The sequence below is a fragment of the Neocloeon triangulifer genome, unplaced genomic scaffold, assembly GCF_031216515.1.
Source record: "Neocloeon triangulifer isolate White Clay Creek 2 clone unplaced genomic scaffold, ASM3121651v1 ptg000001l, whole genome shotgun sequence".
Lineage (NCBI taxonomy): Eukaryota > Metazoa > Arthropoda > Insecta > Ephemeroptera > Baetidae > Neocloeon > Neocloeon triangulifer.
In genome coordinates, this window is record NW_026775544.1 from 11179583 (window position 1) to 11204296 (window position 24714).

The window sequence follows — 24714 nt, forward strand, 5'->3', positions numbered from 1 at the left end:
AAATGCAGCGCATAAATCTTGCAAGCGCGCTTTTAGCCAAAATCCAAAAGACTTTGCTTGAAAAGCGAAATTTGCTGGATGGAAAAAGAGAGATTACATTGTTTGGCTGGTTCTTTGCACGCCGCTTTGGTGCCGCAAAGAGAGACATTGTGCAGAAATAAAAGGGCGACCGACCGCGGTTTTCTCTTTGGCTATTTATGTTTTCCAGAAGCAAAGCGAGTTAAAAGCATTTTTGATGAATGCCTTCGCTCGCCTCAAAGGCGAATTTTCCTTCCAAGAAAATGCACACCCGCACCATCCACAGTTATTTTGTAACAGATAAAATCTTTTTGTTCAAAATATTATTATTTAAAAAGTGGTTTTTGGAAATCTCTTGAAAATGAAGAAGCAAAATTGGATTTATTTCACGTTTTGAATTAAAGAAAATGAAAATAAATGTGTTCTGTGCATTTCCATATTTCCATTCAAGCGGAAAAACGCTCTTCTAATGGAGGAAAAAGTAAATGTGGTGCAGCATCGCGATCATTGAATCGCAGAACGATTTCCCGTAAATCGCTCTGATGGAGATCGAGTCTGAAAAGTGAGGGAAGAGCGATCGCGAGGAATCTTTGCATGAGAATGGCGGCCGAGTGGCCACTTCGGAATCCGCAAATGGACCGTCCTCGCGCACGTGTGCCTTTTGCGAATTGCTTTTCAAATCCCCTTTTGTCCGCGTTTGCATGGAATAAAACTGGAAAAGCGTCTTTTGTCTGCGAAAATCAATCAGCAAAATAATAATAATTCACTATTGCCGAAATCATATTCGGCTGCAAAAGCGAGTAAATGAAAGAAACTCACTTTTTGTCGATTCCAAGCTCGGAAAAGCATAACATTCGTTTTTCCAACTTTTTCCAAGTTTAACTTTCAACGCACATCTTTTCTCGTTACCAAAACTCTCAACGCTTCTGGCTGTTTTTTAACGAGCTTTTCTTCCTGGAATTTATTCAGGTTTTGAGAAAGAAAATTCTGATTTTAAAAGTTGAAATGTTAAAATCTGCATAACGAGTTCTGTAAATAACTGCAGACTTTTCAACAATTGAAAATTATATCGGCAATCAATAGCTTTGGTGATTTGAAATTCGTGCAAACACGATTAATCTAATAAACAAGCTTTTGACGGGACTAAACATTGATTTAAATCTGCGCTGCGTGTGAAAATTTAATGCCACCGATAAATCCGCACGCGTTGTTTTGCTGATAATGAAATAACGTTGCCAATTTTTCATCACACGCGCCATCAAATGAAAAGGGAGCGAGTTTTTGATTTGATTTTTATCTAGCATGAAAATAAAAAATGACTCGAAATAATGTTCGGTGCTTTCGGTTCAAAATTTGCTCGGTTCAAAAGGCATCGAGCAATTTCCGAGAGTACAGTTTATTAAAGCGCGTGTTTCATTTGCATCAAAAGCAAAACTTTGCTCTCAAACTTCGTCAATATGCGTTCAAAGCGAGATGTCAAAAACAAGGCTGAAACACCATAGTTGATGAAATAGAAGGTCCGTATTAATTTTTAAAATAAAAATAATTTACATTGCAATTGAAACAACAAAAAATATATTATCTTACAAGGGCTGCAAGTTAATATTTTTATGAAATAAATATGAATAAAACATAGCATTTTATGTCTTAGAATAACTCATTTTTAATTAAATTTCCCTCCTTGAAAGTTTTTTCAGCTTTTTATAATTAAAAACATTTTTATATATAAAAAATTATGAGTTTTTTTGTTGATCTGATGTCAAATGCGTGAAGCAAGTGAGACGTTTGAGCTCGTCAATGTGGTTTTGCAGGTCTGGCGAACGTCGACTATTGATTGATTGACTCATTTGCATGTGGCTGGCGTGAAATTTGATACGAGTGTCGCTCTCTCTGGTCGCGTCCGCACCACCCGCGGAATGCGACAGCCCCGCAGAGCTCCCTAGTTAAGTGAAAACACCCCATGTAATCGATTCAGCTGATGCGAATCGCCAACAACTCTAAATTACAATCACATCGCCAGTTATCACTTTTCTCTTCTTGTCAAACAAAAATGGCGTGCGTTGCTTTTCAAATTTAAATTTACCGAGAGTTTTTAGATTAAAAGCAAAATTTGGGTATTTCAATAATATAAAATCTTATTTAAAGAAAAAAATTTTTTTTTCTGAACAAATGAACACATCATTGGTTTTATTTTGGAAATATTTGAATTTTGTGACGAAATTAAGGAGCTGCGAGAGTTCTGGAGTCAAAACTCGCTTTGCCTAATTCGGCAAAAAGCGGAAGCCGCGTGCCAAGATGCACTCGCAAGATTTATGGCTCGGGAACAGAGACGAGCCGCAGACGAAGCAAAAAGCAAATTTATATCAAGGGATGAAAATTTCACCCTCAATTAAAGGCTGATGGGGGAAACTTTGCCAAAAGCCTCGAGCGTCGTTTTCAAACTCACAGCGATTAAAACTTTGTATCATCCTTTCCTCTTTTCAAGATACCGAGTCTGAATTTTAAAATATTAATTTTCTAATTTGGTTTCCAAAACGTGAGTTTGAAGCAGGAAATTTGGCAAATCAGGGCGAGTGAATTTCAGTTCGGTCACGACGATTTGGCCTCAATTATGGACTGATGGCTCTGAATAATTCACGTCAATCTCGGAGGGTGGTTTGTCGCCAACCCCCGCGAGACTGCAGATCGGCCAGTCTGCATTAACGAGAATGTCCGGCGCCTCGGGGGAAGCGTCCGACCCATCGGCCTCTCCATTCGCTGATGAATTGTCAACAAACACGAATCTAATTACCTGCTATGCTGAATTCCTAAAGTGATCGAATTTCAATTCGGTTGAATTAATTTCAAGTAAATTTTGGGAAGGATCTGACATTTTGGTAGAAACATTTTTTGGAAATTCTAATAAATATTGAAAAAACCTTGTTCCACGTTGTTGGGGTGGCAACTGACGTCGTCCCTCATTGGCTTTAAGTATTAATTCTGCTATTGCGTTTCCAATAAGCTTATTATTAGGTCACGCATTAGTGAACTTTGATTTGTGAGAATTTGCAAAGCTTAAATTATGAATACTAACGAGATGGCCTAATTTTTTATTTTTAAATTATTAATCTTCTAATCAGATTCCATAGAAATGGGAGATTAACTTGTCACTGGTTGAAAGGCTCAAAATTAGCTCTTGGATTAAATCGCAGCCATCAAATGGAAACTTTCAAAGTTGTGCCGAAATCAAGCAACATTTAAGGAAAACGTTTTGTTGGTTTTTGTCGGTGGTGAAAATATCAAAATAAATGTTTCGCGTTTCACTTGGCGGTGGCGAAAAAAGCTCTTGGAAATGGAAGCGTTTTTACGCGGCGTGTTTGGTGTTTTTTTTTTTTGCTTTTCCTCATTTTCCGGCCCGAGATGAATTAATGTGCGGCGAGGATGAGAGACTCGCTCGTCGTTTGCATCTTAATTTTTTCTCCCGCCACCGACGCTTCTTCTTTCGCCAGCCGCTCTTTTTTCCAAGAAGCGAGCAGATTAAATTTTAATTGCGTCCCAACACGATCTAAAGAACTCGTTACTTTCACAATTTTTTTTAACTGACACATCACTAATAAAAAGAAATTTAATTTTGCGATTGGAATTCGATAAATTGCCAATTCTTGGAAACTCCGATTGTTGATTTCGTTAAAGTGAAATTCCCTTTACAGGATGGAAAATATTACAGCAGGAATTTGCAAAGCAGGAATTTAATAAGCCGGAGCAATCATATTTTTTATAACGCGAAAATGCTTGACTGAAATATTTACAAAAATAATATCCAGGCTTTTCGCTGGAAAATACGTTTCCAGAATTTTTCAGGGACCGAATTTGATAAATCTCACATTCGTATGGAAATCTTGAAAAAGAAACACATTTTTGCGCTGCGTGTTTTTCTTCTGAATTGGTAGATTGGGCGAGGCAATAAAAATTTGGGCCGCGAAGGTGTCGGGGGCGAATGTACGTTGTTTTGGGGAGATAAATTTTAGAGCTCATCGTTTTCCGAGCACCCCTTCCACCCTCCTCAGCAATACCCTTAAGTGGTGCGCGCGAGATATGCAAATGAATGATGGCGGGGCGTGCGTGCGAGGCAGGAAGCAAAGAAAAATGCCTTCGCCGGCACTTGTTGTCGAGACACGACGGATTTATCTCCGGCCTCAAAACAACCCCCCAAGGGTGCGCCATTTTAGTCCCAAAAACTTGTAAATCCTAATTTTTATTGATAAAATTTGATTAAATAAAATTAAAGGTTTGGAAAAAAACAAGACTATTTAATAAATTTCACTTGTTTTGCAGGAAAATTACAGTTTTGGAATGAAAAAGATCAAATCTTGAAGTGCTCAGAATAGGAAACCCTTTTCTGGTCTGGGGAGGCGAAAAGGTCGTGTTTGGCACTTTTGCTTATTCTTGCGTGCTTTTGAATCGGCGATTTGCGTTCTCCGAGGAAATAAACGCAGGAAGGTGAGAAAAGGATTGGGGTGGAAATGCAAATTCCTCTCTCGATCTGCCCACAAAAGAGACTCGCTCGGCCTAAACACCCCATGCATGATTCAACCTCGTCTCTCTCGCATTCATGAAGATTCGCCAAAGTTGGGCCGCGATCACGACTTTTCCACGCCTGATTTAAAGTGAATTTTCCATTTTTGATGAGCTCCGACTGCTCATCAACTCCGCCGTGTTATTCCTCGTCCCAGACCCGCAGTTTCTGCGAAACACGAATTATTTGGCCAAACTTTGCCGCAAAGGGAATCAAGAAATTTCGCGGCTCTTGAAAAGTTTTCCGCTGAAATTCGAAATCGATTTTGTGTTTATCTTCGAAATAAATTGGGACAAAATTCTCTAACCTTATAAAATTAAATTCCCAGACAATTATTGAGTTTTAAATTATTGCATAATAAAATATAATTCAAAAAGTTTCTTTTTATTAAAACCACAAACCACAAGTCATATTCTTTGGATAGTATGGAGATGACAAGGGATTGTTTTCAGAAGAATGAAATCGGTCCGTGATGAAAAAGTGCAAAACACATTCTTAATCCCGTTCCAAGTCTGACTCGGTGGCGTTGGAAAAGGACAAGTTTATTTCGCTGTGCCAGATCTGATTGCGCGCGATTTTTCCTTCTGCTGCGAAGAACCAGAAAGTAATATTGCACGTCCTCGGCGGAAATTTATTGTTGCTTCGAAAAACTGCGCGTTGGTATATCAGATTCAATTATTTGCGTAGAGCAGAAGTCGAGAAGCGCAAAAACAAAAAGCTGGAAATAATTAGATCGAGAGGAAAACGATGGTTCAAGGAGAAATTCCATCACAATATAAAAAGAATATGTGAGGAAATATTGGATATCAGGTTTTTACCATAAAAATTTTCTATTTATGAGAAGTAGTGAAAAGTTAGAGTTTCATATTCCTCTCATTTTTTGAATTTCCTCTCTCATAAGTTAAATCCTAACTAAATTTTTAAAATAATTAAATAAATTTTATTCGGAGCATATTCACGTGCCCTGACTGTGCGACGGGACATACAACGTGGAGCGGTGTTGAGCGATAATTCAAACACTCGTCGGTGGCAGTTTATCTGCAGCGAGTGCAATAATGTGGGCGAGGCAGTAAATCAATCCGAACGGCATAAGCGGCCATTAGCATTTTTTTCAACCATTAATTACTTCGCAAAGTGCCAACGGCGATGAATTTCATTATTTTTGCATTTAAGTAGAAAACAATCGATCTTCACGTCCGTGACACTTTCTCGCTTTGAAGCTTTGAAAATCGCAAAGTCGCTTTTCTTCTTCAAGAAAATCGATGCACCCGCTGAGGATAAATTTTGCGAGCTTTTAACAAAAAATTCTGAGATTTAGAAAGGGCGAGAAGTTCGTGATCGTAAATTGCAGCTCGCGAAAGTGAAGCTTTTCCCTTTTCATGAAAATCTTAAGGAAATTAAGGATTTTTTGCCTCTTGGGAAAGAAGCGTTGGGTGGGCTGTGAAATATGCCCGCGATTTGAATACGCCTTTAATAAAAAGGTGAAGGAGAAAAGGTGAAATTGTGCGTTCTGAAAAGACACCCTTTTACTCAACCCAGCTTTAATTGATTCTGAACACATGCCTAAATTAATGGCCGTGATTTCTTATTCCTTTCCAGCTTCTAATCCATCCAAGAAAGGGCAAAACTTATTATTTCAAAAATAATTGTTTTTTATCAAGAAGTCGCAAACTTCACCAACATTTAAAACTGTAAGTGAAAATTTTAAACTGTTTTGAAATTTGTATATTATTTTCCTGAAAATTTTCAATTCACTTTGAAATTTAGCAAACTTTGTTCAAATAGTATCGTCAACGTTTGCTCATTTGAGAGTGACGAGGGTTGATTTCCAAATGAAGCAAACAAGAAAAAAACGACTTTTCTCAATTTGCGTCTTCCGTGAGGGAATTAAAAAGTTTTTACGGCCGCTCTCCTGAAACATTCAAACCAGGACCTTTTCTCGGCGAACTTTGTCCTTTTCAATTATTTAGCCTTTTAAAAGATTAACAACCGAGCGAGGAGCGACTTGTCTGGGAATTAACTCCTTTTCCTGAAAAACAAAACTCGTCTGGCAAATTTTGTTGCAATTTGGTCCATTGGCCGCACCAGTTGTTTGATAATTATTCGCACCCGGCGCCCACCAACGAGTTTTGCAACTCGGTTCCTAAAATAAAACAGACGAAAAAGGACAAAATCGATATGGCGGAAAAGAGACAAATTGGTCGGCAAAGGACTGGAAACAAAAAGAGGCAAATTAATGGTGCTTGACCGTCGATTGCGTCAAAGCCAATTCCTTGCCCTTTTTTGCACCTGCGAATTTAAAATTCGTTTTAACTTTTAAATTCTTTGAAACTTGCAAACTAAATCAATTAATTTGCAATTTGGTCCTCTTTCCAACCGGCAGATTAGTTAAATTTTTATACTTTTAATACACCAAAGTGGTCTCTCAGCATCAACTGACAGACAGGCCAGACAGACAGAAGCACCCATTGACCCCTTTTGCCCCCTCCACTCGCGGTGAAAAGTGGCATCAAGAGAGATAACAATTTCTCTCTCTGCTACTTTTTGCATAAAAGTGTTTTTTCAATGGACTGCTGCAAAATCCGTGCCGAGCCACTTTTAATTCAAATTTCGCCCTTTGAACAAACATTTTGAATCAGCCAAAATTAAAATTTGTTCTCCTTGCCTTTTCACATCAAAATTATTGAAATGAGGCCACGTTCAGTTCGAAAATTAATTTCATTTCCACAAAGCTCAACCCACTCGCGCCGAGTTTTGTTGCATTTCGCTTGTTTGTATAATTTGGCGTTTTCAAAGGCTGCAATATCAAAAGTAGTGGATTAATTAGGCCAAAAACACTTCAAAGAGCAAAATCACTCTAATAATGAAGTATCTCAATTAACTAAGTTTTTGTTTACCTTTCACGGTTTCCATCGCTTTTTAGCTAATTATCCTAAAACTGAAGCAAATCAAAATATTCAAATTAATAAATATTTGAGAGCAATAGATTAGGGAAATTCTAAAAAATTATTCAATTTTAAAATTTTAATTTTTTTTTTACTTTTACAATAATTGTAACAGTTATTAATCTATTTTTCTCCTTACCAGATAAAAACAAAACCCCAAAAGTGTCTCAATGAATTGAAACTGACCATGTGTTTTGGTTGCTTTTGTGTGATTTCAGGGGGTTGCGGGGCGCTGAAGGAGGCGCGGCTGGTGACGCGGCCGGGCAGCGGCGTGGTGCGTCGCGGCGCCGCCGTCACGCTGGTGTGCGAGTACGACCTGGAGGGGGCGCCGCTCTACTCGGTCAAGTGGTACCGCGGCACCCGCGAGTTCTTCCGCCACACCCCCGTCGAGAGCCCCTCGACCAAGCTCTTTCCCTTCGCAGGCCTCAACATTGACGTGAGTTCGAACCCAAAACCACCCCTCAGCATCATCAATCACCCTCGCTCGCTGACAAAGTCACTAATTGGAAGTGGATTGATTCAATTAAGGCGCAGAACATCAAGATTCTGATAATTGCATGTTTCAGCTGCATTTTTTCTAATTCTTCCATTTTTAATTGGAAACTACAGAGAAGTGCAGAAAAATTGTATTTAAAAAGATGAAAAAATTAGAAATTTGAGGGATTTTTTAAGATTGCAGATAATCTGGAAGTCTGTAAAAGAGAATCTACTTTTGAAACTCGTTGGTCCTTTTCGCGATGTTTTATTTCATTAGCCAGCAATGTCTGTTATTTGATCTCAAAGCAACCCTTTCATCAAGAGCGTCCATCGCCTCTTTCCTTTGCAATGGAAAGGGTTTTAACCAAATAAAATGACGGTGCTCCTAATTAGGGTCTGGGTTTTTAGTTGAAGGTGTTTTTCGGCAAGAGTTTCTTCTCATTTGACTTTTCCGCAGCGTAAATAAAGTGCCGCGGGTAACGAGGTAAATTAGGCTGAAATTCGTCTGGGCGATAATTAGACGCTCACTTTGCTGATTAATTATTTAAATAATGTGATTACGCCGCGAGCGGATTTAGTTCCAACCGAGTTGCGCCACCGCAGAGGTTTCGCAAACTTTCTGCCAAAGACCAGCATAAACTTGTTCATTTGGATCAAATTAGGTTTCAGCCACTTTAACATCGTAACTATAAATTAAATAATTATTTTTAATTCCTAAAATATTTGATTGAGGAAGAGTTTAGAACAAAAGAAGAGACCAACAAAGACCCTCCCTGGAAATAAACCATCCGCTCTGGGAGCAGATTCGTGTGACATTTCACTTGCAATTACACTTTGTGACGACCAAAGTCCTTTTGACGTGTGTTTATTATTGCGTTTGATCCGCCGCAGTCGTCGGGCCATTTCGTTGTTTCCGACCTAAACACCATGTGTGCCCACCCGTCCCTTTTTCGCCCTCGGGCTTTGATCACTTCTCTCGCCACCAACAACACCAAGCTCCAATTTTATTTTCCAAATTTTGAAAACTGGCAACATTTCGGCGCTTGATAAATTCCTGCTTTTATTTTCGGTCCTTTTGTGAATTAATTCGCGTCGTAAAACTCGCTTCAAATCATTAAAAAATGAAGCAGCTGCGCTCGTCAAATCATCGTTCGCGGTTTGAAGATCTCGCTCGCTGCAAGTTATGCGAAATTTTAATCGCGAGTGCGCGGCTTAATTAATGGGCCGCTGTTGATTGCTCTAGTTTTATGATGCCAAAGTAATTGCGCATCCCAGAAAGCTTAAGTGCCGAGATTGCCAAAAGTCGTTTCACTTTTGATGTGAACAAAAAGGTGCTTTTTGACGCAAACAAGCAAATTCTCCCAAATTCATCCTGATAAAATCTTGAATATTCTGATTTTCGCTCATCTTCTTTCAATGACGAAGCTGATGTAATAAAAAAAAAAAACACGGCTCGTTAGTGGCGGGAAACAAGGGTGTGGTCCGTGTCGGTTCGTCAACCCCCAAAGTGCATTAGCAGTCACGTGTCTTGTTAGTTTCGCTTAATTAATTGAACAAAAATGTGTCGGACGAGCAACGTCACGCTTCATTCTAATAAAAATGCTTCACTTTTCGCGTGCCTGAAAGGGGTGGACACGAAGTTTAATCATGCAAAATTAATTCTAAAAGGTCACGCTGTGAGTGTCAAAATTAATTTCTGGAATATTTTAATATAAAAAAAATGGGATTAAATAGATAAAATTGAATATTGCCTTCAATGAAGTAAATGGATGCATTATTTTTCAGCGCTTCTTTCCAATCCAATTCAATGCAATCCGATAGATTTGACGCTTGAATTGACTGTGAAATGATTTCCTAATAAAGCACGTATTTTCCGCAACCAGTTAATAAAAGTGCATTTGCAACCAACGAATGATAAAATCGTGTCGCTGACGATTGAATTGAGGTTTTGTTTTGTCGCCAAATGGACACCAAGTCGCTCTGATGGCTGGAAATAGAAATACGATTAATCGTGAAACAAGTTTTGCATTGGATTTTATTTGATTTCCTCTAAATTTGAAGTGATTATTAAATACACATGTCGTTTTCAATTTTTTTTTCATGTTTCTTAAATTTCTGTTTTTTTCTGTGATATTAACTTTTTAGTAGACTTTTTGCGTTCCTTTCGCACCAAAACTAATTCCCAACTCCCAACAGCGTCCTTGCTCGTAGAGCACGTGTTTTTTCCGGCATAGTGGATTTTATTGCAGCTGACGGCATCAGGACAAAGATTTACGCGCGCGGGAGGAAAAGTTATGACAAAACTAATGAAATTTTGCGTCCCGTGAGTAATTTTCCGTTCAGCGATAAATTTAATCACCCTAACAAGCTTTTGTCTGTTCGGACTGAAAATAATAAATGGAATAATTGAAATAATTCATGTCAAGACACGGGAATTAATTCGCAAAGGTCGTAAATAATAAACGGACCTCATCGCTCTGCAGCTTTGATTTGTTTGCATATCTTTCTTACTTTTCCAGGTTTAATCTCGCGATTTGAATGGAACGAGAGGGAAACGAGAAAATCCTTTTCCGTCCCATCGTTTGTTGCGAGAATAAAAGGCTGAACTCAGCGCGCGATTTATTGCCTCTTTTCGCCCCAAGCGCCGCCGTTCATTTCTGCTTCAATTCGCAACATGAAAGATAAAGTGGACCCCGCACCGTGTTTCTTTTCTTCTTTTTCATAAAGAATTGAAAGGTGCAAATTGCAGTGGTTTGGATTTTTGTTTAATTTTTGACATTTTCCCTTATATCCACTAGAAATTATTCAAAAATTAAATAAGCAGACACTGTAATTAATTTCACATTTTTAATGTTAATATAAAATTATCAAAAATATCGAAGATATTTGTTATTTATTTTTTGAAGTGAATCTTGAAGCCTCTGACGTCACACGACAACAATAGAGGAGGAAAATATTAATTATTATTTGCATAAAAAAAATTCAAAGAGCCCGGAGATGGAAAAAAGAAATGAAACCGACAAAACGCTCGGAGGAAAGGCTCATTTTTCCACCCTCTCTGATAAAAAGGGGTGACTTGTCTGCGCTCTTCGCCGCCCAATAATTTCGCTGAATCCACGTGGAAAAAACAAATCATGCTTGGTTAAAAACGGGGAGCGAGGAAAAGGGTGGTGCGTGGCCAGAATTGCGACGGCCGTATTGATTTTGTTTTGGCGAGCGAGCGCCTAATGCATTATTAACTCGCCCTTTCCATTTTTGCATTTTCCAAAAATGCTCTCCAATGCTCAAAAGTTCTCTTTCCGCCACGGCCATTCGTCAAATTTTATCTCGCGGCGAATTCCTCAAGCGTAATTTACGGCCACGTTTTTTTTCTGCTGATGTCTCTGGCGGAAAAATTGCAGCAGCTGATTTACAAGCAGAACTTTTACTGCAACAATTTCATACCAAAAAATTTTGTTTCAAATTTCAATAATTTTTGTGTTTTGTAACAAAAGTTGACAAAATATGGATGTTTGAAACTTCATTCTGGATAAAAAATTATTACTAAAGTTTGTATTTATTGAAAACTAAATTGCTGGGTAAAACTTTCAAATATGATAAAATTAACAAATTAATTATTTTTTTTAGCGACATAGTTGTTTATTTTACTTATTTCATGGAAATTAATTATAATTTGAAATTTGTGCAGGAGAAGGAGTCTGACGGGAACAAAGTGCGGCTGGTGGACGTGGGCTTCAACGTGGCCGGAAACTACAGCTGCGAGGTTTCGGCCGACGCGCCCTCCTTCAGCACCGCCTTCGTCTCGCACTACATCACGGTCGTCGGTGAGTCCAAAATCAAAATTTCAAAACAGATTCGCATTTTGCCTTTGACCGCAGCCCTGCCCGAGAAGAGACCGTTGCTGACCGTCGAGCGACCTGACTACGAAGTGGGCAACGTCCTCAGGGCTAACTGCAGCGCCGGCCCCTCCAGACCGGCCGCCAACCTCACTTTCTACATCAACGACATGCCCGTGAGTTGTTTTTTCAAATGATTCAAGTTAATTCTAAATTTTAAATAGATAATTTTATTTATAAATTTTTTACGTGTCGGTTTTGTTTTTATTTTATGAAAGGAAGAGCAAGTTTCGCAACAACTTTTGAACTTTCCGGAGGGTAAAGTGAGAAAAGTTTCTTTAACGCGATTTCGCCTCATCTAAGAGTTTTGTGCTAATTGCGCTGCCAAGGCGCGACAGGGCAGTAAATTGAGGCAAAAAAGCGAGCAATTAGAAAAGGCATAAATAGGCTTTTACACGCCACAATAAAGGGCCGCTCGGCCGCCCCCGGGCAATAAAGCGACGCAAATTGAAATTTCGCTGCATTTTCTGTCTTTTAGCACCGCGGTTATGATCAGCAAATCTCGTTTTACGACAGCCTTGTTTTAATTAAGGAAAAACACGACGCTAATTTTAAATCCCCGCTGTTGATTTTTGCGATAAAATAAATATTTTCTTCTTTGCTGAAATTGAATTTTTTTTTAGAAAACTTTTTATTTACTTTCTGCGCGCGCAAATATTTTCGTGCAAATGAAGCTCAGCAAGAAATTTCAAAAAGGCGACTCTGAAATTCTGTTTGTTTGCGTCAAGTTCAGAATCTTGCTTGCTCATTAAAACCGTTAACTCCTTCTCTGGGTGCAAATTCGCGACTTTGCACGTCAAGTTTGGTAAAAGTTGACTCCGTTTGTCAAGCAGACGCGTAAATAGCTTCCAAATTGTTTATTCAAAAGCGTTTTGTATTCCAAAAGTTTCATAATGAGAAATCTCCATTATTAGCAGTATTTAATTTCAATTTGATTTCATCAGTTTATTAAAAAAAAAAACTCTTTCATTATATTCAAATAGAAAAATAGGAACACTTCTGGATGAAAATATTCCAAAATTTCTTTCTTTAGATTAATTTTCAAGGCTCAGAAAACCATTTTATCCTTTTGTGGTTTATTCTTCCCAGAAAAGTTTGTTGGTTAAAAGCAGCGCCGAAAGTTTTCTTAATTTAGTTTTTGAAGAAGAAAAAATATTTCTCCGAGTGCACTCTTGGCCTGCGAATGAGAAACTTTTGTTGCCAGCAAAGGTCCTTAATTAAAACTCGGCGACTCTGTTTGTGTTTTGTTGCCGCTGATTGAGGTTAACCCCGCTCTAATTACGCCTGCCACTGCAATTCGAGGCGACACGCGTTGCTTTGCTCGTCGATAAGCTCCGAGGAGGCAAAAGTCAAAACGTTCTTTCCACCGCTCGATTGTCAAACGAATTCCGCTCGCGGCGATTAATTGCGAAACTTCGCGCGGATGCAACTTTTTCCGCCACCTGGGCTCGCGTTTGACCTCGTGACCCTAAAAGAACCAACTATTTCCGCCGCAAATTTTAATTAATAATTCAACTGCGAGCACGGCCGATCTTTTCGACGGCCATTCAAACTAAAACTACCCTTTTGTGCAACGCTATGCTTCATGTTTAATAATTTGTGTAACAAAAAATTGATTGTGAAATATTAACTATCGCTTTTTTGTTCCTATAGGCTTTTAAGTTTTTTAATTCAAAATCTCTTTTTGCAAGAATTGCAGCACAAAATATAATGGAAAAAGCAAAATGAAATAGAAGAAAATATAAAAGACTGCAATCCGAGCTTCTCTGATTGCAAATGTCTGCATTTTATTCAGAGTTCGTTTTTGATGCAGATCGAGTTTGACATTCGAGAAAAGGAAACTTAATTGAATAATCCTCGCAGCAGCTGCCATGGAATTCCAAATCCTTATACTCTTTTCCACAATGCAAACAAGAATTAAAAGTGCAGATTGCAAAAAGCGACTTCTTCGTCTAATTCCATTCTACGCGACACTCAAATACATTGTTCAAATAAAATTCAAGACTACATGATTTATTTCTAAAATATATTTTTTTGCAACCACAATCAATATTTATCAGTTTTTTGCCCTCCGCGTTTTGTTTGTTTGGCCGAGGAATAAAATTGCTCGTTTCAAGGCTCAAAGTTTATTTTCCGAGCGGCCGAGCAAATTCTGTATTTGTTTTGCGCGAAACTTGCGGCGATAAATTTGTTTGCCTGTTCCGCATTTCGCGCTGAGTTTGGCGAATTCGCAATCAGCCGCGTTTTGGCCGCGCCGGCTGCGACGCAATTCACTCCCCCGACAGCCCCCAACAAACATGCAACTAATTTACTGCACCAAGCGGCATTTCCACATTGAGAAATCACCACACAACAAATGTTGACGACGCTAATTATTCTTTAATTAATTTTCCCAAATTATTTGGCCAAACATTTCTTGGTCCTGCGTGAGGTTTTTTCCGTTTTTTCCTAACGCCGGCAGGGAGATGGCCCGGAATTTTGATGCGCTGTTTTCTTTTTTTAGTTTATTTATTCAAAAGTGCTGAGTAAAACAAACTAAAACAGACATAATCCACTTCAAAAGACTTGTAAAAAGGCGCGTTTATTTTCCAAAGATGCCAATCCTCTGAGCAAATATCAGAGCGAGCTAGATGGATTTTCGGGCTTAGGGCGGAATTCCAGATTCAAAGACAAAACATTTTTTGCAGAGATATTTTCATCGCTGCGATGACATCGCAATTTGTTTTCCGCGAATTTTCAGTGGAGGTAAATTTTTTTTCAATGAAAACAATTTTCATCTTGTTTTATTTTTGAACATTTTATTATTTTATCTGAAGAAAATTTTTTCAGGAAATCTCCTCGGCAACGATCACGTTTTGACGTCAATTTCTTGGAACAAATTGCGTTTGGCCGGAAAAGCGATTTGGTAGGAAAAGCTTGGCTTGTGTTGCGCTTATCAGTCCGTGTAATATCGGACGTGCCGCAATTGCTCTCATTTGTTTGCTACCGCGACCGACACATCCAATTTCCATCTCTTTATTTTCCTTGCAACCGAATCAAATTCGCAAAATTGTTGGTGAAAAACTCGCGAAGATTCCGCCCTCCGAGCTGACTGAGAATTATGAAAGGGTCCGCCAAAGTATTCCACTCGCGCGAGCAAAAGTTTTCTCCTCGCCTCTTGACCGTTTTCTTTTTCGCCTGAAATGAATTAACTGAAGTCTGGTCGCACCCCAGCAGCCCTCATTTGCAAGTTTCGCGTCAACTTGGCCAAGAAAACTTGTTGACTTCTCCTCGCACTGTATTATTTGAATTAGGAATTGCTATCACTATCAGTGTGATGAATCAATTAATTAATTGAGGTTTTCTCCAAATCCTGATGAATTCGAGTTTTTATTTAGCTGTATTTTTATTTTAAAAATGAATTTAGAAAAAATATCTTATTGAAAATCCAAATTAAACTTTTGTAGAAAATTGAAACTGGGCGAACCTCGTTGCAAAGAAAAAATAAAGGACAACTGACCCCAAAGGCGACCTGTGGTCTGCGGGTACGTTAAAAACCTAGGGTTTTGTCGTGTCCCAACAAAAAACTAAGTGGGAGGAACCAGTAGTGCGGCAGATTACTGTTATTTTGCCAGGAAAATCTTTAGGTTCATTGCCCTGGAAATTTCTGGCACAGTCACAGTATGAAGCTGTTGACTGACTCCTTTGCTTAAATAATTTCTGCAATTTTTGTCTTATTAAAATTAAATTTTCCCAATTTAATTTTTAATTTTGTATGAATTCCTCCCACTTAGTTTTTAGTTCGGACACGACAAAACCCTAGGTTTTCAAGTACCAGCAGACCGCAGGTCACCTTTGGGGTCAGTTGTCCTTTATTTTTTCATTTTTTCTTTGCAACGAGCAGGCAACGAGGTTCGCCCGGTTTCAATTTTCCATGAAAGCCCCCTCGAGTGTTTCTATTCAATTTAAACTTTTGTGGTTTGGAGAAAATTTAGAGAGAGTGCTTCTGCTTTTCAGAGCATGTGTGTGTATTGGTTTAAGTAAAGGGTTGACGTTTGAGACGGAGAGGGTGGAGGGAGGGCCGGTGACCGCATCCAGCTGTTTTGCCTCCCCAACAGTGTTTGTGCCTCTCATAAATTTAATCCCGTCTCTCTCCTTGTAACAATCAGGGTTACTTTTTGATGCAGATCCAATTAGGAGTCCAAATTTTAAAGTTTTTTATAACAATTAAATAAAACAATTTTTTAGTTAAATTAATTACAAACCATTTTGTGAGGAAATGAAAGGAAAATCAGAAAATAATTAATATCATTGAAATTGAGAGGAAAAGATGAAAAAGATAAACGTCGTTGGTTGGATTGTCTGACGTTTTCATTTGGAAGACTTTTGGAGAGGCAAATTGGCACTCGGGCGTTGCGGCCGAGCCATTTGTTATTGCGCCGAGTCGCTTTGTTTATCCTCGCTGTCTTCTCGTTTCTCGCTCAAAGTGGAGCCAAGAAAGGAAACCTCTGAACGCGCGGGGGTGCTTACTTAGCGTCATTATCCCCTCGCACATCCCTCAAAGTCGGCGATATTTTAGTCCCTGGAACTTCACACGTGCACCTCAAGACTTAACAAAACGGTTTAGTTAACTCCTTGTTGAAATTCACGGCGTGTTCATGGGCATGGCGAAAAAGCTTGATTCCAGATTCCAGTGCATGAGAATTAATTTTCACAAGATTTAACTTTTTGATTTTTAAATTTTCCATGGTTTTGATTCAATTAATATTAATAATTCAGAATTAATGATCAAAATTGGCATTTAAAAAAGACAATTTTAGGTTCCTCCCAAACTAATTAACTAATTCACTCAGTTAAATTTATGGTTTTCCTGACTCGGAGACGATTCTTTGGTAAATGAATTAGATTTGCAAGTGAGATGAGCGGAATAATTCGAGAGCAAAAGTGGGCCAAAAAGTGACGCACGGAAATTGCAGCCAAAAGTTTTGCTGGAAATATAATAAAGTTTTTCGCTCACACACGTCGTCTCCGTTTCTCACGCACGTGTCCCCAAAATTTCGTGCAATGGAATTAAAATCAAGAGCCGCAAACGTGCAAAGCCAGCCGGCGATGGGAAGGGTGAAGCCACGTGACGTGCAAAACAAAAGTCACAAAACACCGCAGCGGCCTAATCTGGTTTGCTCAAAAAATACAAACAAATTTTGTGGGACTAATTTATTAGTATTTTCAGCTATCAAAGACATGACGTGACGTGACTTAATATATTAAAAAAATAGAATAAAAAATAAAAAGAATGTCAATATTTTTAAAGAAATTGATTCCATTATTTAAAAAAATATGTTTGACATATTGTTTTATTTATATAAATAAATTTAAATAATTTGATAAAAGATATCGATCAAAAATGTATAAAACTAAATATTAAGCTTTTTCCTTACATTACATTATTCTAATTAAAACAATCGCTTTAATTATTGTAAATGCGGATTCCTCCATCGATTCAATGAATTCCTGTTGCAAATATGCCAAGTTTCAAATTTCCGCGGCATCAAAGCTCGGTTTGAATTTCAAAGTAAAATTCCCACTTTCCGCAAAGTTTGGGAGTTGCGTCTGGAGCAGCAGTCGGAGGGCAAACGCAGCCAGCATGCGAGAAAATAAACAAACTTGGAGTACCAGCAGTTTCTTGTTTCCTCCACATTGCAGCTCCACACGATATTTGATTGTGGGCGGACAAAATTTATTTCTAGCGACAAAATTCACTCCTTTGTTGAATGTTATTTCAGATAAATGGAAACTTTTTTGCTCCTCAAGACTTACATGTGAAAATTTCAACCTACCAGAAGTGTGTTTTGCAAAAAAAAAAAAAAAAAAAAAAACTGGAATCCCTTTCATTAAGTAAAGGGCCAAATTAACTGCAACGAATCAAAATTGCCTTTCATCTTTTCATTCCTTTCTTTGTTGTTCGCTCGTCCGAGTTGATTAGCAAAAGCCTCTTTGAGGAACAAAAGAAAATTTCATACGAACTCATAAAAAAGAACAAAAATTCTCTTCTACAACTGAAGGCCTTGGTGGTCTTATGGTAATACAAGACAGAAACTGTTGCTCACTTCCATTCAAATGAATAATTTAACACAAATCTTGAAGCAGTCTTGAAGGAGAGAAGAAACGATTTGTTTCTTTTATGGCTGTTTCATTTGTTCCTTGTTTATAGATTGAGGATAATTATGTGAATAAATTACTCCTGATCAAAAATCGGACGACTTTAATTTTCAATTACCTAGCAAAATTTAAATAAAATTAAATTGATTTTTAAATAAAATTATCCATGTCAAAGTGGTATTTTTAATACTTTTTTTTTATAGTGAAACTTCTTTAATCAAAATGTCGGCTATTACCAATAAAACAGGGGTTATGGAAGCGATAACACATAAAAGGTCCCAAATTCCAAAAGTCGCGCAAGAGATTTTGCTCTTTTTCTTCACCGGCGCATGCAAATTTTGCTCCGAGTGTCTTTTACCGGCTGCTCCATTTTTCAGATTCAATTTGCATTCCTAAGTGCCGCTCACCTGCTTGTGAATAATTCACCCCCTTCGGAGCAGCATTTTTTTTTAATCCTGCTGCCATCGTTAATTATTTAACAAGCCGCGAAATAATAATTTGTGACGTCACGCGCCGAAAAGGATCAAAAACTTTTAATAAGCCGCGGAAGAGGATCGGCTCGGTGATCCTTTGAGGAGCACTTTTGTTTTGCAGGATTAACTTTTAATTAGGCTAATTGAGAATTTTTGTCCTCGGGCCGTTGCAAATCCATCGCTTTCTGTATGTTCAAGCATATATTCTTGCTTCTTTCTGAACAAAGCAAACCAGAAAGTAATTAGCGGTTCATTTGCATTCAAAATTCAAACAATTGCAAAGCTTAGTAATTAGACAAGAAGCTTTAAACGCAAAGAGTGACCTTGTTCTGGAGTAAGAAGGATTAATCTTGATTAATTAATCTGGTACATTAGAATATTCTTACCAATTAATTCAAATTACCAAATGAAACGGTCTGATTTTTTTTATTTAATTTGAAAATAAAATAAATATATAACATATCAAACTTGAATTTTCAGAGAATGTTTAATTTTTTACTAAAATCCTTTTTGCGTGAAATATGGAATTGCCAAATTGCTCTTATTTTCATTATTTTACTCTTGTTTTGAAGTTTAAAATGGCTAAAATTTGTGCATTTCGAGGTTATCTTGCCATTGTTGCGATGGGAATTTTTTTTTTTTGTTAAATATACAAATTAAAAATTATTGCTACAATTTTATAAATGAAGTTGATCTCAAAATTGCATTGAAATTGTTTCGCAGGTGGGGGCGGAGGAGGTGCGGTCGCGGGTGACGACGGATGGGACGGAGGCGGCGCAGGCGGGCCTGGCGCTCAAGCTGCGGCCGTTCCACTTCAACGCGCAGAGCCGCGTCGTCGTCCGCTGCGACGCCACCATCCTCGGCGTCTACGCAGAAACGGCCAAGGTCGTCGTCAGGTCGCGCATTGACGCGCCGCCCTTCTCCAGGGATGGACCTGTCAGCAGCGCCGCTGCCGTCGAACCCAAACCGGAAAGAGGTCAGCAAATTATTTTTTCAAACTATAACTAAATTTATTAAATAAATAAGTTATTGAAAATAAATATTCAAAATCAAAATAGCAGGAATAAAAAAAATACACAGTATTTATCAATGAAATTTCACATACTTTTTAGCAATTTTTAAGCAAGGATAATTTTATAAAAAAAAAAAACGGTAAAAAGCATATTCAAGAATCAACAATGAATGAAGTTTAAAAATAATTTACACAAATCGTTGGAAGTTGTGGTCTTAAATTAAATTTCAGAATCTAAGAAATTAAATGAACACAAATTTATATATTAATTGGATAGATGAAAGATGAATTAATATAAATTTGCTTTTCCGCAGTGACGTCGCCAAACCGGACAGGGTCAGCGTTGGTGGTGAGCGGCCCGTTTTGGCGGGCGAGCCTGGTGCTGTGGGTGGCCGCGGTGCTGGTCGTGTGCAGCTAGTCAGCCCCAAGCCCCCTCTTTTTGGTTCGCCGATTGCAGAAAATATCCGAGTGCGGCTAATTGACTCTTCAGCGAGAGCGATTCGTTTTTTTCCAAACTCTCGGCGCCGTCAATCACTTTTTTCAACCCTTCCAAAAACACCGAAGCACGCATGTTGAAAAAATCATTCGCCCGTTGTTTTCCCTCTGGCTTGTTATTCCCCACTCAAGTGTGTAACTCGGGCTTTGCGCTCTGATTGTGAATTTTTGTTGTTGTTGTAAAATTGCTTATAAAACCAAAGATTTTTTTACGAATTCAGTGCCAAAAAGCAGAAACTTATAGAATTCCATTCTTTGGATTTTGTTCTTTTTCCTACAATTATTTAGTATCAGTGTATTTATTATTTTGAATATCCAACCCACCAGCAACCCACCTTCACCTAAAATTGAGAGAAGATTCAGTAATATATCTGAAGGTTAAATAGATTTTCTGCTTTGTTTTGAAGCAAAATTTCTCACTCAAAAGTGAAAGTGTGAGAACGCAAATTTTGTGGACCTTTTTATAAAATGTGATTTTATTTGCATTATTTAATATTTTTAAAATTTTGCAGCTTCATTAGAGATGAATGTCATTGTCAGGATTGCGCAGTTTTGTTATTTTTAATATATAAATTTTAATTGAAGATGAATTGACTCTGTATTTGTATAAAAAGAAAAAGTTGTTTGTAAAAGAGAGCAAGTCTCAAAACCGTCTCATTAGATTCCTCCGTGTACAATTAACTCACTCTGTCTAGTAAAATTAAACAGCTCTAAAAAAAATGAGAATAAATCTTACCGTGCTTGTTACCATTAAAATTGATCGTTTTGTTATTGGCAATAAATTGTGTTTAGAAATTTACCATTGTAGACTTTTCCAGCCGTCATAAAAATACATGATAAATGTAAGAAAGTCTCTCCAACTGTTAAGTATAAATTTTTAAACTATATTGCCTATATTGAAAGCAAAAGAGGTGTGTTATATTTTTTCTTTATATAAAAAAGATATTTAGGGTAAGTAATTTTTTCAACTTAAGTGGATTTTAAAAACTATGAGAGCAAAAAAAATTAATTAAGATGTTCAGGCCTTTTTCACACAAATTTGAGTCAAAACTAATTTTATTCAGTTTCTCAAATGATAATTAATTTAAAATGAAATGAATTGGAACTGAAAATTACCTGCAATAGGAAATCATAAAAACTATTAATTAAAATGTTAAATTCAAGTTTTGAAGAAAATTTTCACTATAATTTGTTGATTGATTTTTTGTTCTACTATAGAAGTCAGCCGCATCCAGCAAAATAAGGTCTCATTATTATAAATGGTTCCTCAGTTTTTAAAAATTATACAGCATTGAGAGAGACAGAAACAACTGTTATATCAATTTAAATCACCTTTAATTGCTTTAATTAGTAAAGGGACACATTTTTGTTTTCTCTTGAGAAATTTAAGTCCTTAGTTTTAACTTTGTTGCCTATTAATGAAGAATATTGGACAATTTTCTTGTTGACATAAAATTAATCAACATATGGCTGGACCAGTTCTTTCTTTGCAGAAAAATTAAAACACTAACTTAGAGCACTGCGTTTAATCACCGAATGTAAATGTCTGATACTTTGACATCACCTTCCACTAAAATTGTGTCTACATCTTCTATCGGGTGCCTGTATTTAAAAGTCGCAAAAGCAATTCCATTGATTGCAATATTAAATTGCTTCGACTCGCAGCGTATCACCAAATGAAAGGGCTGACCTGGCTTCAAGGGACACCCTCCACTTCTTTCTTCGTTGCCCCAGCAACCTTTGAGCAATGCATTTCGTACTATGATATGTCCCTCCTTAAATCTTGGATTTATGTGCAAAATTATTGGAGGTTGTGGCCACACCGTCTTTCCTCTCTGCAGATTCACAGCAAAGCTTTTGAAAAAATTAATATTTTTAAATACGTAGAAGTTGACTCTGGAAAAAAGCTTACGAGTGTGGCAGTACTTTTACTTTTCCCTTGACCTCCACCTGATGTCCTATTGCAAGGCCCTCAGGGATGTCCCCCAAAAATGGAGTGCCCTATTCAAACAGTTATCAAAGTATGGTATAAATTATTCAACGTATAAATTTACAATCTGTGGCGTAAATTACGAAAATTTAATATAATCCTGATTTATAAAGAGCATAAAAAGAATCTCTAACTGTAAGTTCATATAATTATATCAAATTTGAAAAAAAGCTGACTTACCGGTCCTACTATGTGGCTGCAAAATGTACTTAGATTAGCAGGACACGATCTTGTAGGAATGGGCAAAGATGCTGCTGCTATTGCACAAGAAGGCATCGGGTATTCAGTCAAATTCCGGCGATGCTCCAGTTGAAACAGTTTTATGTCCCCTTCAACGTGTATCCCACTAATTCGAATCAGAGGCATTCGAAACTGAAAAAAATATTTTACAAACATTAGTTATATTTTTTTTTTTGTATTTTTCTTGTAGAGTAGAATAAATTTACCTGATATGAGCACATATGACGACCGTCAATAGCAATAAGAAACTTTGATTCGGCTACAAAAATGTACATGTAAAAGGGCTCCCCTCTTTTTAGGGGCAACTTGAAAGGCACCACAGATTCTTCTTCGCCCCAGCGTTCATTGTGCCGCGTATTGCGCACCAATCGCATTTCATCGAACCGCGGATTTACGTGCAAGGCAACGTCGCTTTTCACTGACAACCCACAAATCAAGTCAACATTAAATCTGAATATCAATAGCAGCTTTTGTAGGGACATTTTACTCTTTAATAATATTTCTTATACCTTTGAGCACCTGGTTTGACTTCTCCGTCCAGTACGATCATGTGTCCACTGGCCAGAGGTGCATGCAGCGCACTGGTGTAGGGAACCGCCTAAAAAAGAAATATTTTATCAAAAAATTCAATATTTCATTTAAAATAATAACTTTTGAAATTGCTTCATTTTATTATTATTAACACCGCTTTACGGAACTTGCTGAAGCAAGACCCTAATAGTTTTTTTTTTGTTATCAGTGATAACGGATGTAAACGGCTAACAGCCGTCAATTATCTCTTTGTATTTATCTTAAAACTGAAACCCGCGCAACTCACTGACAGGAATCTTTATTTAGTATTCCGTTTACAGCAAAAAGTGTTATATTGCAGCTCAGCCGCCGCTTCCAGTTTAGAAACGTCAATAATGTTAAGCTTTGGTGAAGTCACGTGCCTTGATCAGGCGGTTTTCGTTTCGTTAAACGTGCGTTCAATAAGCCCGTTATTTTTTATTCCATATATATGCTTCCTCCACTTCTTTCCATTTTATTTCTTCACTGCACGAAATACGATACCACAATATCTTTATTGCTGTTTATTACTGTTATTTTCTTTATATTTATTTGTTTTTCAGTTTGTAATCAATATTTACATAATGGGCTGCGAAACCACAATGTAATACAATTTTAATCACTATTCGCACGTTTCTGACTTTCCCGGGCAATTCAATTTTAATATTTAAAAAAATGTTATATATAATAATAAATTTATTTAAAAATAAAAATTTTAACAAGAGAGATGCTTGAAAGATATGAGATGAAAATTTCATACAAGAATAAATTTTAATATATTTAAATACATATAAATCACCATTAGGCGTAATTCATCAAAATAATATTCTCGTGGATAAAAGAAATGACACGCGAATCAATGTTGCACAAAAAGGCAAGGGTTGTCGATGGAAAAAGAAAATTATAATAATAATAATAAACGACCCGTACTTTCAAATAAGATGTTGTGTATTTCGGCTTTTGGCAATATAATCTTACCGGCGAAATAATTTGACCTTCCGACGGATAAGGCGAAACATGAACCCAGTAATCATTTTCCTTGAATTCCTGCTCCTCGTCGTTAGATTCGCCCTGTTGGCTCATCCTCGTTTGCACTTTGTGAGGTGTGCGTGGTGCTCTCGTCAACGCACCGACTGGACTGGTTTGTTTTCACAGGCCGACTATGCGCTATACTCACGCGGCGGCCAGATTAACATTTTTACGTGACGTAATTCAGCCTTTCAGCGTGGAGTTCAGAGTGAGAGCCAGAGTGCAACTGGATTATGGACAAGCCGACAAGCGCTGTGTTATAAAAACCTAGTCAAACGGAAACGTAAATAAAATAAACCGGAGGAAATTTGTTTGTTATGTAATAGTTTAAAAAGAAAAACGTTTGTTTCAGTAGAAAAATAATCGATAAATATAGAATTGTATTCTTTACGACCATAATTTACAGTTTTTAAATGCGTTAAAAATGATGAGACGTATTTTAACTGGGCATTTATTATGCACTTTAAAATAAAAATGATAAAAATTTAAAGTCAATAAATTAAAGTCAAATAAATATACTTCATTTAAAAAAAAAATAGAATCAAATTGCATTTGATATTGTAGCAAACTTACATTTTTTCCATTTTTTCGCATTTTTCATTGGACGTCAACTTTTGCGTTGAAGGAAACTGACCACATAACCAAACTGACGATGCCGGTGTTAAACACTGTAGTTTTGGTGAGGTGGCTGAAAAAAACAAAATAAGAAAATTGCCGTCTCTTTGCCGCAATATGATAAGCGCATGCGTTTGCCGCATTTAACTTACATTATATTATCCAACACATTTTGTGGCATTTTTGGTTGTTTTAAATCTTGTAAAAATAATTATTCTGGTTTAATTTTAGTCTTGCAGTTATTAACAGTTTTAAAATTATTTATAATATAATTATGATGAA

General features: G+C 37.3%; 2 protein-coding genes across 3 annotated transcripts in view; one reads left to right on the forward strand and one right to left on the reverse strand.

The window, feature by feature from the left end:
* LOC132195909 (uncharacterized) overlaps nt 1-21136 on the forward strand; it is a 40666-nt gene extending 19530 nt beyond the window's left edge. The window contains exons 2-6 of the mRNA XM_059618208.1: nt 7737-7954; nt 11684-11819; nt 11874-12007; nt 19226-19478; nt 19829-21136. Coding sequence (XP_059474191.1) covers nt 7737-7954; nt 11684-11819; nt 11874-12007; nt 19226-19478; nt 19829-19932 — 845 coding nt within the window. The 3' untranslated portion in view covers nt 19933-21136. The remainder of the gene's footprint in view (nt 1-7736; nt 7955-11683; nt 11820-11873; nt 12008-19225; nt 19479-19828) is intronic.
* Nucleotides 20819-24505, reverse strand: LOC132195896 (galectin-9C-like). 2 transcript variants are annotated; one of them, XM_059618188.1, is made up of 7 exons: nt 24391-24505; nt 23767-24084; nt 22749-22837; nt 22446-22689; nt 22180-22371; nt 21922-22010; nt 20826-21863 (listed from the first exon to the last, which is right to left on the reverse strand). In XM_059618188.1, the coding sequence occupies exons 2-7, from the start codon at nt 23869-23871 to the stop codon at nt 21539-21541; spliced, it is 1044 nt and encodes a 347-aa protein (XP_059474171.1). In that variant the 5' UTR covers nt 23872-24084; nt 24391-24505; the 3' UTR covers nt 20826-21538. The 2 variants fall into 2 exon arrangements, with proteins under 2 accessions (XP_059474179.1, XP_059474171.1); XM_059618196.1 differs by lacking the exon at nt 23767-24084 and having other exon boundaries at nt 20819-21863; nt 24391-24490.
* Between the last annotated feature and the right edge of the window lie 209 nt (nt 24506-24714).